The sequence below is a fragment of the Rhipicephalus sanguineus genome, unplaced genomic scaffold, assembly GCF_013339695.2.
Source record: "Rhipicephalus sanguineus isolate Rsan-2018 unplaced genomic scaffold, BIME_Rsan_1.4 Seq404, whole genome shotgun sequence".
In the NCBI taxonomy this organism is placed as follows: domain Eukaryota; kingdom Metazoa; phylum Arthropoda; class Arachnida; order Ixodida; family Ixodidae; genus Rhipicephalus; species Rhipicephalus sanguineus.
The window spans coordinates 107,021-119,756 of NW_023615181.1; the positions used below are offsets into that span (position 1 = coordinate 107,021).

General features: G+C 48.6%; 1 protein-coding gene across 1 annotated transcript; it reads right to left on the minus strand.

Annotated features, from left to right (window-relative positions):
* Positions 1 to 6,746: 6,746 nt before the first annotated feature.
* Positions 6,747 to 7,169, minus strand: LOC119377207 (uncharacterized). The gene has a single exon (XM_037646782.1). The coding sequence runs from the start codon at positions 7,167 to 7,169 to the stop codon at positions 6,747 to 6,749; it is 423 nt and encodes a 140-aa protein (XP_037502710.1).
* Positions 7,170 to 12,736: the final 5,567 nt, after the last annotated feature.

Genomic DNA, 12,736 nt, shown 5'->3' on the forward strand with positions numbered 1-12,736 from the left:
TTGCTTAATTCTGTTGCGGCTACCTGCACATGTTCCAATATAATAAGTACAGTCCCAAATACTGTGTGCCTATAGGGCTGACGCGCTGGAGTTTTGAGTACTGTGGCGGAGCCTGGTGGCGTGCGCCGAAGTTGCTTGGGTAGTCAAAAATGGACGCCGACCGGCAAGTTACGCAGTTCTCAGTTGCTTTGAGCGTTTTACTTAACTTTGCGCCTAGTTTTCAGGCTCAAAAAGTGCTTGTGCGTGAAACGTACGCAGGAACTTGTCCGCTATGCCTGCAGAGTCTGACATGTTTGACGAGCGATCCCTGCTTCAACAAACCGTGCCGAAAGTAGGTGGTCCGGGCGACGGCTCTGAGCAGTGCGCGGTCCCGAAGCGCTGTCGCCGCCGTTATTGTTGCGTGGTTAATTGCCTCGAAAGTGGTGGTAAGGATCCTAATGTGCGGTTTTACTGGTTCCCCTGAAAGCCGTACGAAGTGGAGCGACGCAACCGCTGGATACGTGCCGTCCGACGCGTGAAGTGAGTACGCGAGCAAAACGTGGTTTGCAACGCAACGTGCTGATTACTTTCGTACGCGCGTGCACGCGTTTATATATGTATATATTCCCTGTGTGCAGTCCAGACGGCACGCCGTACGTGGCTGCCGACGGCGATCACGAGGATATGCAGCCGGCATTCGTGAGAAACGAGAAAAACGATGCCATGAGTCACCCCGTGTATGTGCCGACGATTTTTCCGGCAGCTTACAGCCGGCTGCTTCCAGCGGCCGGCTGTAAACATTGCGCGCCGTCGCTTCTCGACCGCCACCGCACGCTGACAGAATTTGACGAATTCCCTAGAAGCAAATGTTGAAAATTACGACCGTGCATGGGGAAAAAGTGTGTTTGCGACTGAATGCGGCAGAAAACGGCACACGGCGCGAATGCGCTCATTCGGGCCGCCGACGGCAAGCCTTCGTCACTGGACCTTTCTTGATTCCGTTCGTCGTGTAATGCAAATCATTTCGGCTTTCTTAACAGCAATCTTTTCGTTTATGCACTGTCGTTAATCGCGCGAGCATGCCTCGTAAAACTTAACTCGAGTTCAACGTCGTATGAGATTCGCTGCACTTGCGAGTTGCAGCGCGCCGAAATGGTTCTTTCAATCTCCTGAACTTCGTAAACATACTTTACGTTGACAAGCTTCTTGCGTTTATGCAGATTGCTTGGCCTGAAGAACTCAGCCACGCCAGAAATTGGCCGAGATCCAAAGCGCAGCACAACCGACAGCGGCGGCTCCATTGCGCATCTGAGCTTAGTGCTGCATGCGGCCGCCAGTCTGACTACTCGAAACCAAAGAACTTATCGTAGGGGGCGCTTTTTAGCACCGTTTTCGCAGCGCCGCCTGGGCAGCCAGTCAGGCCTATGGGTGTTAAAATATGGCGCATAGCTGTATACATTGAAGATGATGGTCAAAGACAAAAATAATGTTCAATAGCCTGGCGAGAGAACTCGCGATTGGCAACCAGACCATAGAATCTGTACAAGTCTATCTAGCTAGGTCAATTACTAACAGGGTGCCTCCATGTAAAGGAAATTCACCAAAGAATATAATATAACAATGGGCTAAAGTGCATACGGCAAGCATTCCCAGAACTTGCCGGCAGCTTGCAGCTCTTCCTAAAGCGAAAAGTGTGCAACCACTGCATTCCACCAGTTCTTACAAGCAGTTTCTAGAAACTTGGAGAACAAATAAACTTGAGAAGAAATCAGGAACATGCAGCGTGCGATGGAATGAAAAATGATGGGTGAACACAGGAAGAGAGCAGAGGGGATAAGAAAACGTGGGTAGGTGATATCCTTGCTGACATTAATAGGAAAAGTGGACTGGGTGGGTTGCTAAGGGGTAGGGCAGATAACCAATGGTCAGCTGAAAATGACGAAATGGATATACAAAGAGCGCACGCAATGGGCTTGAACTGTAAAAATTCTGCCCCTGTATTGGGAAAGCTGTGGTCAATACTGGTGCGATTGGCGCAGTATGGCACTATGGGAAACCTAATTCACCTCTGTTATGGAACGGCCCTGTTACAATCCAACAGCGTTGCATACTCGCTTAATAAAGAGATTGGCTGTAGTTAGTGTGTATCATTGCAACTGCAGTAACACTGCAAGTTGAAACTGGAAAAAAATTGTGCAGTTTGTGTAATGAAACGTTTTGTGTGTGATGCCACAGCTTTAGAGGGGTGTTGCATTGTCTGGTTGCACCCCCGCCCCTCCCTGTTGCCATCCTGCGCACGTCTGTGGCCCAAAGTTAGAATCTCGCCGTCGAACATTGTTGACATATTTTCTATGTATGTCCACTAGCTGTGAACTAAAAGTGAGGTAGTGGGCTCACTGGCGTCAACGCGTGACGCCGCTGATGTCTCCTCGTGAGCAAGCGTTGGTCACAGCCGCTACATTGATTTCGACCAACGCTTCAGCTGCACTCGACTGCCGTGACACATGGCACTTACTCATGAGGTAGTGCCGAGTCCGTGCAGCACAAAATGGCAGGAACCGCAGCAGACGACGCAGCCGACTGCATTCGTGGCTATTGTAACGGCGCCCAACAAATACGTCAGTGAACGTTTTCCGGTAGTTTAAATGCCAGGCAGCGTAAGCGGCGGCGGCTTTTACGAATCACAACCTCCACAATTCGCGAGACAACCGACCGTAGGAGAAGGTTTGCACGACATCTGCATCCTCGTATTCGTTTCGGCATCTCGTTGCTGCTGCACTTTCTGAAACGTTCCCTGCACGACGACGGAACTCAGACGCACGACCTCCTCTATAAGGAGGTCGTGCTCAGACGTCCCCACCATGAACCAGTTCAGGCAGTGCAGGGTGAATCGAATGGACCTATGGTGCGCAGCAGTGTAAGCAACATTCGTTCTTACGCCTCGCGTTTCCCCTCTAGCACTGCTGCGCACCACCTGTCGCGACAGTCGAGCGCACCTGAAGGCGCCTGTGACCACGGCCAGATCAGCAGTTTCACATCCCTCGTTGCCGAACCGCGCAGTGAGCCCGCTCTCTTCTAGTTCACTGTAGTATGTCTGTCGGCAGTGGCGCAGGCAGATTTTTTTTTTTGGGGGGGGGGGGGCACGCCCTTGACCAGACGTGGGGTCCGGGCAGGTAAGTGTGGTCGAGTGTCATTTGTGCTCTGGCAGAAAAAATTCGGGGGGGGGGCACCGTCCCGGGGTGCCCCCCCCCCCCCCCCCGGCTTCGCCACTGTCTGTCGGGGTACATATGCGCGCGCTAACGTCACGCGTGTGAGGATGACGTCGCACCAGAACCTTGATTCAGCACTGCATACCTGTTGCTCTCAGCTTTTTCTTAATCTAGCCAATAGTTGAGCATTTCGCCATTACTTTTGTTCTATTGTATGATGGGTATTGGCCAGATAACGCAATCTCATCACAAATGGATATGCATATATAAACGGATAGCCTTCGGTCATCAGGTAGATATATCCACTCTGCTGAGCCTTTTAGAGAAGCTACGTCACGCGCGCGTCATGAAACGCGATCGTTCTCTCTCGGTGTATTCCGTTGAGCACTAGTGTTGCTACTGAGTAAGCGCGGCGGCACCCCGTGGCAAGAAGCAGTGATCCATACACCGCTCTTGGTCAACTGTGAGTCGCTCGTAAAGAAGCGATGAGTTAAACAGTTGCGCAACACTAAAGATATTTTTGTAGCTTCGGAAGTGGGTTATTCGCCGCGAGATCGGGCTATAGGTGGCAGCAGGGGCGTAGCCAGAAATTTTTTTCGGGGGGGGGGGGGTTCAACCATACTTTATGTAAGTTCGTGCATGCGTTTGTATGTGTGCGTGATATATACGCAAGCAAAACTGAAAAATTTCGGGGGGGGGGGGAGAGTTTTAACCCGCCCAACCCCCCCCCCCTTGGCTACGCCCCTGGGGGCAGCACCGTCGCCGTGTTTATGTGGATAGGCGGTCGGCGGCGCGTATACAAGTGTACGCAGTGGCGCTTCGCCGTAGGCGGTTTTAGTCGATTGTTGGCGAGTAAGCGCGTTGACTGCAGCCTAATGGTGATGTATGCGCCCTCCATTGCCACATCAATGCTCGCAACCATCCTAACGTACCTATTAGGGTAGGGCGGGGCAAAATGCGACAAAAATTTGAAAATAGCGAATAATTTATTTTTTTTCACTCGTTACCATAAAACATCAATACAGGAACTTTCTTTTGGGTACAAGGTATGTGCTGCATAAATATGGCGATGTTTCGACTGTTCAAAGGTTGATTTTAAAAGAAACAAAAAGTGCACCAGATGTCTCATTTTGCCCCAACCTGCGGGGCAAAACGAGACGCTGCGTGAGGCAAAACGAGACAGTGTGAAAAATTTTATCCTTTGAGTTCTTGCAGTTGAAGCACTTCAAGTTCACTCCGTGGGCGCCCACGCAATCTTCATGAGCCCTGTCTTTGCACTCCACGAATTGAATCCAAACAGAACCCGACGTTGTGTTGCTCCGAAACTCCTGAAAAGCATTCAGTGCATTTTTCATGTCGTTTTCCTCCCAGGAAACTCTAGATGATATTCTCTTGTACGTCCGTAACATCCTAAACAAAAAAATATTTTATATGATGAGCGTAAATAAAGTGTTCACTTAATAAGACACTCTCTAAGGCAATTCAATGCCTTTTTGTCGCGTTTTGACCCTCCCACATGCCCGAATTCAGAAAAATTTGCCCTTTGGCCCACGACACCAAATGAACTAAACTTTTGGTGGAATGTAGATAGTAGTATAAAGTAACAATATAATACTTGCGTTGTTGTACTGACGCCGGAGTAGCTTCATGCACGGATCCGAAAATTTGGCCGAGCAGAATTTCGCCCCTTTTTGGCGGGTCACGAACACACTGACATCAGCCGCGCATTTTTCCTGCGCGAACGCTGTGAGCAATCAACAACTTTTAACAAGAAACGTGGAAACTACCGGCACCATCGCTGAACAGAGAAACAAAGAAAAGGTACTTTTGTATTAGCTGTAGAAGGCGGCAAAGTCAAAATGTCGCGTTTTGCCCCCCGTCATTTCGCCCCGCCTTACCCTAATTGTGAGAGAATTGTAATTTGCCAATCATGGGGTACTGGCCTTCACTCACATTCGTGTTTTGCACTGTGCTCGATGTTTTTCTTGCTTTATTTGCACGTGTTTAAATTGTGTTTTGACTATACACAATATAACTGTGTTGCGCGTCTGAGCCAAGGAATATTTACTTCTTGCTCTAGCGGCTACAAAGAAAGAGAGCCTGTATTTCTGCGTAATTAGATGAAGTAGAACTTTGTGCACTCTGCTTTTCTGTTTGCATGAATACGCTATGCTGTAGAAATGCGTGGCTTCAGGTCTTTTTAACCGCTAACCACTCCTCAGCAGACACTAGTTCATGCTTTGCGGTATCACAAGGATTTCCAAATCGCCAACACATCACGAGATGGTATCGCTAAATTCTGCTTCACACCTCGACAGTTATACTTTTTTTTCGTTTAGGACGACGCCGAATGAATTATATGACGCGCTTGTACGAGAAAGCGGTACCCACATTGAAATGATTTTGGCGAATGAACGGTACGATGGTCAGACGTAGCGCATACCGACACGGGTATGTAGTCACTTTAATTAGAGTGCATACAAGTCTCGTAAGGCGAAATGCTTATCTATATCGTGTAGGCATACGTACAAGGATTTGATGTTGTGCTATAACAGCGGAATAAGCTGTAATCTGAGCACGCGCATGACAAACGACACATGCGACACCGTGTGGCTATAGCATGCAGACGACGTAAGGAGCCATCCACACCGCGGGTTTCGTCCGCTCGCCGCTAGGTGCCGACTCTGCTCGATCTCGCTAGGGTAATCTCGCCGCCAATAGCCACAAAACGTTTCTGATACCCTCCGAAAGTTTCTCTAGGAATAAAAAAAGACATCTTTGACATTTTTATATCGATATATTTTAACAAAAACATGCTGTTGCTAATTCAGTTTCGAATAATTTGCCTCAATTATTTAAAAAATGAGCTACACAGGACCGTATCCCACCGGTGCGAAACCGAGTAACCGAGTGCCTTGGACACGCCCAATGTTACCAATGCGAAGTGAACTGAAGCATACTAATGCATTCTACCGACGTGCAAAAAACATTGGGAAGCACTACACTTGGTATGGGCGCTCACTGAAATATTTCGTGTGGCGGAATAGAAGTGATCTGCTGGACAACGCGTAAGGTCGATATCAGAATTGCACATTTAAGGCAAATTAAGACTTCGAGAAAATTGAATTCCTAAAGCGCGTTTCCATGATCGCGTGATGGCCCTCTCGTAGGGGCGTCCTACAAGCTGGCGAACGCTGGAAAGAACATGAAAGACGCCATGCCGATTCGGTCCGAAAACAGCGTTCCGGGGACGGCCGTTACCTACAAAGAAAGAAAGAAAGAAAGGCAGTTCGACAGGCACGCCTCACCAAGCTTCGCTTGCCCCCATTTCCCCGATTGGGGAAGGGCTCCTAAATTTTTAGTGCCTACACAGTAAATACACAGGAGATGCTTTGTCTGAAGGTATTTTATTGGGGACTCTACACAAAGTTTGCGCGTATCCACTTCCTCTTGCGATGCGACGTCCAGCACGTTACAGCGAGTAGTTGCCTGTGGTTGCCTCGTACAGCTTCTCTGCCTCGTGGTGCATGAAGAAATGTGCAGAGTTGCTCAGTGGGGCTAGGCAGAGAACGCGCCGTCTACGTCCTCACGCACACGGCGGTGACGTTCATTCATCAAGCGCTCGCAAATGAGGCCCATTTGTTGGTTGATGAACGGAGGATGACCTAGATGAACTGGCAGCCGGTGTCCTCCCACGGAGGCATCCTGAGGCACTGAACCCACGGTAGCTTCTGGAAGCCTGTAGGTGGCCACGGCCCACTGGAGGCAATGTTGCTGGTGATGCTGTAGCCACTGCATCTCCTCACACATGCTGGTCACTGAGACCCCGGCGTATGGTGAAGGATTGATCTGATGAGCCATTATTGGAGCAGTTGGTGGAATATTAGATGAAGGCGTTAGTTTCCTGCGCTTTACTGTTGCCTCGTCCAGTCCTTGCGGATGATCCATGCTGTAGGCGCGTTTTGGTGTTCCGGCATCCATCTTGAAGCGATTGACTTGACTCCTTTGCACTTGCAGTCTGCTAAAGTTAATTACGAGACCACTGAAGGAACGCTGTCGAACTCCTACACACGGCAACCGGACACGTTGCAACGGAAACTGCGCTCGTCACGATCCTTGCGCACCAATACGACACGTCGTCTTTCTTTCTGCGTCGCGTTAGGCCTCGCGCTCTTGATTTCGATGTCGATAGTCTGTCTGAATAGGAAACACTCACCTTGAATATCAGAATTTCAGTATAGACATGGCTTCTATTTTACTTTTTCAGCAGAAGTATTCCCTGTCACACTGTCCATATCTTAATCGTATGTACCGACATTTTCTTTAACTGCGACAAAATTTTAAATACCTTTATAAGTTATAGTGACGTATGGTTGCTATCGGAGTGTCCAGGTTGGTAGCCTCCAGGTAACAAGTAGCTTGCCCAGTTTTATGCGTAATTAACGAAGTAATGTTAGTTGACGTTTAGTTATTGATCTGTCAAAAGTAAATGAGAAGTTTGGAGCCTGTCGTCGAAGTTTAAAAGCTGAGCGGAAATTTTTTTTCTTTTTTTATCGTCACCATGCAGTCGTCCTCGCGCCGTTGTCATCATACACTTGTGATCACACAATTGTCCTCATACCGTCGTCGTCACGCTGTGGTCATTAGACCACTCATGGTCATCTTTCAGAATCACCACGGCGCCGTCGTAACGCAATCATCGTCACGAATTCGTGTCATACAGTCCTCGTCCTGCCGAGATACGATGGACGTCGTTTCGAAGATACGTCGATTTGTTTCGCTCACTTCAAAAATAACTGTGTTCAAGACGCACAAGGACTTTAACCTCGCATGTAAACAGGAAGACTTGACGCCAGTATAGCGTAGCCAGAAAATATTTTTTTTGAGGGGGGGGGGGGGGGTCGGAGGGAAGTAGCTTCAAGCATACTTATGTATGTTCGTGCGCGCGTTTCTGTGTGCTTGTGTAGATATACGCGCGCAAAATTGAACAATTTCGGGGTTGAATCCCCCACCCCACCCATCCCTGGCTACGCCAGTGCTTCACGCCAAGGAGTCCTGCGATTGAGAAGACCAGTTGCTACGTTGTGGGACCACCAGATATCTGTCAGGCCGAGCCAAAGTTGTTGCAAGCACGTTTTCTTGAGCGCCTTGAAAAGCTGTGGAAGCTGGAAACGTAAACGTTTTTTGCGCCCTGGCGGCTTGAGCGTCTGATGCCAGATGACTTTCCAAATGTGCAGCTGCAAGCGAACTTCACCGCAATCACGAGAGAACATTTTCATAGAACTTCACAAGACAGGCAACTCCAAGTACTCTGACCAGAAGTGTCACAAGATGCACAAGACGTCATCAGCCTATCCTCTTACACTCCTACCGATATGGATGCTGAGGACCGATCGCAGCGCCACAAGCGGATTGACCCTGTGTGGGCTTCATTTTTCGAAGCTTGTTCCGAGCACTCCCCTGTTCTAGTACACTCTACTTTAGCCTTGCGCCACTAGTGCAAACTACGCCCGACATTTTTTTTTTAAATTTTTTGATGTTCTGGTTCGCCGGGATGGGAGCGTCCGCGCGTTCTCAGTATACAGGAAGCCCACGCAGACAGGTCGTTATCTCAGTTTTAAATCGCGCCATTCCATCGATCACAAGACGTCCGCAGTTTTATCCTTGATAGCACGTGCCGTACGGGTCTACTCAGATGGCGATGCATTGAAAAAAGAACTATGGTCGAACCATCGGGAGCTAAGCCGCAACAGCTATCCTGATCGTTTTATCTCTACTTGCCCGCTGCGCGCTGACGCGCGCCTTGCAGGACCCAAATAAAGTTTTTCAACCAACCAACCAACTGCAGCTAAGCTCACATAGCAACACGAAAACCTGTGCACGTGCACCCATACCTTATGTCGAAGGAATCAGCGAAGCACTTTCACGCGTATTTTCAAAATGCGCTTTGCGCATTGCTCACATCGCGACCAGAAAGCTCTGAAACCAGCTCGTGAATGTAAACGACAGATTGCCAAGTGAATCGTTCCCAGGGGTCGTGCACAAGATACCATGCGCTGATTGTCGTCGAGTGTACATTGGCGAAACAGGAAAGTTCTCCCGACGCCCCAAGGAACACCAATGTGACGTGACTGATAACAATCACGCGATGAACGCCATTGCCGAGCATGTATGTGCGTAAACATAATAATATCATTGGGCGCGGACAATACGGTCGTCGCCAAGGAAGAAATTATGGTAGGTTCGCACCAATGGTGCCAAGCCTGAAGGAAGAGCGGAGCTGGGCGGCCTTCCTTGTTTCTCTTTATTTCTCTCTGCTTCTTGCATCTCTTTTTTGTATCCGTTTTTTCTATTTATTTATTTATTTATTTGTCTATTTCTTTCTCGCCATTTCTATCTTTCTTTCTATTTTCTCCTTCTGTCTAGCTCTCTTGTTTTTTTTTTCTAGCTCATTTTTGTGTCTGTTTTTTTCTCTCCCTGTCTATGTCTTTCTCTGTCTTTCTATCTTTTTATGTCCTTATTCCCTTCCTTTCCTAGCATTTTGTCCTCATTTCTCTCTCTCCCTCTCTTTCACGTGTTCGTTTCGTTTAAAGGGACACTAAAGGCAAATATTAGGTCGATGTTTATTGTTGAAATAGCGGTCCAGAAACCTCGTTTCTTTTGTACCAAGAAAGTGCTTATTTTGAAGTAAAATCACGTTTTAGTGGTTCGCATCGCGTTAGCGCACTTCAAGTCACCCGCCCTGAAAGCGGTCTTTCTCACGTCACTGTTGCCGTGCCTAAAGTCACTGGAACTTTAGCCGTGCCCAACGCTGCCCGCCTATACTGCGTGGCGGCGTGCACTGGCGGCGTGCACCATTCGGGCATCCGGCAACCATTCGGGCATCCGGCAACATCACATGCACGCGGCATTTTGTCGAACTTTCTGTCAGAGCGACTTTTACGAGCGCGCAAAACACACGCGGCAGTACGCGATACCGAAACTACCACTGAGACGCGACCGCGTGAGCGAAGCTGGGCGCCGGGCGAAGCGCAGTTCGGCGAAAACGGAACCTTTGAACCACGCGCGCCGTTCCTCATGGCAACGCCAAAGTGGTTCTTTTTTCCATGAATCAAACAGAAACGAACAAGCAGCATTTATTACATAAGAATCTTTAAATACATAAAGTATGATTGAACACCCCCTCACCTCCCTCCTCCCCAAAATATTTCTGGCTATGCTCCTGGTGGTTGAAGCTGTTCGGCTGCTGACCCGAAAGACGCAGGTTCGATCCTGGTCGTGGCCTTCGCATTTCGACAGAGGCGAAATGCTAGGTGTCCGTGTACTGTGCTATTCCGGTGCCCGCTAAGCAACACCCAGGTTGTTGAATTAAATTATCCGGAGCCCTCCACTACGGCGTCTCTCATACAGCCTGAGTAGCTTCGGGGCGTTAAATCCCATAAACCAATCAATAAACATTTCCTGCAATTAATACGCGCATATACCTTCACTGTAATCAGCGGCGCGCAGACATATGTGGGCGTTCGGTATGTGTGTACCCCCCGGGAACTAAACTTCTCGCCAAGCCCCTGCTGTCAATAAATCAGCTTTCCCGAACTCGGTGCATCGAAAGTAGCTGAAAAACTATCATTAAAATCAAATAATGAAAGTGATAAGTGGTACATGTACATCTACAGAGTGCAATAGTACATGTCAAAAATGCACATAAATCACGTCTTAATTGAAATGTTTGTGGGTTACTTCAGTATTTACAATAATTACACATAAACCTCTGAAGATTCTCAGGAAAAACGAGGCATTTCGATCCTGGTATTCGTGAATCGCTCATTAATGATAGTTGAGGAAAACCAGCGAAAAAGACGCACACACGAAGGAAGGAATCACACCACCACGCTAAACTTACAACTGACGTATACTTGAAAACCACACTGGCCTGAAACAACCAAAACAGCCAACACATGCACCAAGCTCTCAGCAAAGTACAGTCACGGGCGGAGTAGAGGTCACGGGCGGAGTTCTTCCTCGTAACAGTGCAAAGAAAAATAGATAAAACATCATAATTGCCCTAACTTAATGTTTGCGTCTGTTTTCGCGGGTTTCTCAAGTTTAGTATGGAGAACTGGCCCAGCAAGCAACACTTCTACAAACACATTCGTTCATTAACTTGCGATTTGTCTGACAGCCATTTATACCGCCTGATCATGCTCAGCCCAAAAGTGCCGCAGTCATTTATCTACAAGTTTGTCATGTGCAGCCCGACATAAAACACGTCGGCAGTGCGGACGCCTAACACGTGTAATCTCTTTTGCTGCGTATTACAAAATCCGAAATCTGTTCGTCAGTACAACGCAGTGACCCATCTGATCTGGCGCACCGATACTGCCGATACGGCGCACCTCGATGAAGCCTGACGCGACTACAGCGCCACTCGCCGCCTCCGCTTGCGATGGAGCCGCGCAACAGAGCCGAGTTTTCAAACTGAAGTAGTTCTAGAAACGTTGGTCACGTCATAGGGATCATTTCCAAAATGTCCCGCTCGTGGCGCTCATCGTGTGATACATTTAGCTTAATTTGTCGGTAAGTAGGGCACTTCTGTTGATAATATTGTCGTTTTAGAAGTTGTCATACACTGAGCTTTCACTCTGACATAAATTGTTATTTGCCTTTAGTGTCCCTTCAATGGCGTGTAGCATAAAAGCGCGCAATCCTGATGGGCTCAACACTTTGTGCTGACATTGTCGACGTGTTTTAACAGCGAAGCTGTTTAAGCCGGACGTTAGGCCGTTCGGTGTATGCATTCACAACATATGATACTCCCCCCCCCCCCCCTCCCAGTTCCCCAAAAATGTCTGGCAGCGCCTCTGTTGTCCGTAGCCGTGTTACTACGGCAGCTACACTGGTAGAGCCATCTACAATGGCGCAAGAAATAACCGTAGAAGGTCGATATTAATGCCGTAACTACGCCTTAGTTTTATACCACTGCAAAGCGGCCGCATTGGGATATACATTAACACGCAGTTTAAATTTTCCTTTGGCGTGAACAATCCTTGTACAATGCATAAGTTGCACACACCGGCTTGTTTGACTGTGTAGCAAGATGTTACCAGCGTTGAGGTGGCCGTCCAGTGGTCTGTCCGCGGTCATGTGATAGCATTACTATGCTATGTGGCGTAGTATCGTGAGTATAGTGAGAGTGAGTGTTCAGAAGAGCAGTCTTAAAAAACCTTAAGAACAACTGTCCAGCGATACGTAGGGGCCATCGTCGTAAACGAAGCGGAACATGGAAGCCAGGTAAGTTAACCTGCGGCAGTTCTCGATCTGCATTTCTGCGCCGTTATCGGCATGTAGCTGTGATCACGCCTCTTGGTGCTTTGTTCGCTTGCCACTTCGTGGCTGGTGACTTTGCTTGTCTGCTGACCTGCATAGGCGTGCGCCACAGGGGGGGGGGGGGGGGGGGGGGCAGGGGGGCAGCCGCCCCCCCTAATCACCTGAGAGGGGCGGGGGCGCGAAATCTGCCCCGTACATTGACCCTTCTAGTCTCATAAGAG

Coding starts and splice junctions, on each gene's coding strand:
- LOC119377207 (XM_037646782.1), bottom strand. CDS start 7,169: ATGGATGCCGGAACACCAAAACGCGCCTACAGCATGGATCATCCGCAA.